We start from the raw sequence: 398 nt of genomic DNA on the forward strand, positions 1-398 counted from the left end.
GGAGGGGCCCCATGGGACTGGCCCCTCAGCCTTGCTGCCCCCTTGCGAGCCTGCTCCCGCCTCCTCCTCTGGCAGCTCTCCTACATCGCCATCGCCAGCACCTCCTCTTTGTACCCACCCTGCGGGGGCCTCCCCAGGGCCCTTAGGGGCAAAGGCAGCCCCTGAGGTAGAAGTAAGAGGGCCCCTAGACAGGCCGTGACCACCTTCTCCCTGCATGGAGGGGGGGCCCCCATGAACGAAGTACGGACCGACTCCACAGGGGGCCTGACAATCCCCCTGCGAGCCCATGAGGGGGCCCCCCCTGGCAGCGTCGCCAGGTAACCCCGGACGGGGGGCCCCCTTGTTCGTTAAGGATGGGGGCCGCCGGCGTATCTGCTGGCTCGTGGGGGACTTGGGGC

The 398-nt window shown here is 69.1% G+C and overlaps 1 protein-coding gene across 1 annotated transcript in view; it reads right to left on the reverse strand.

The window, feature by feature from the left end:
* The window catches only part of EMH_0075360 (uncharacterized protein), a gene marked incomplete at both ends in the record, with an annotated part of 1,734 nt that extends 1,446 nt beyond the window's left edge, over positions 1 to 288 (reverse strand). The window contains one exon of the mRNA XM_013499586.1: positions 1 to 288. Coding sequence (XP_013355040.1) covers positions 1 to 288 — 288 coding nt within the window.
* Positions 289 to 398: the final 110 nt, after the last annotated feature.

This window comes from Eimeria mitis, genomic scaffold (assembly GCF_000499745.2).
Source record: "Eimeria mitis Houghton genomic scaffold, Emh_scaff4463, whole genome shotgun sequence".
Taxonomy (NCBI): Eukaryota; Apicomplexa; class Conoidasida; order Eucoccidiorida; family Eimeriidae; genus Eimeria; species Eimeria mitis.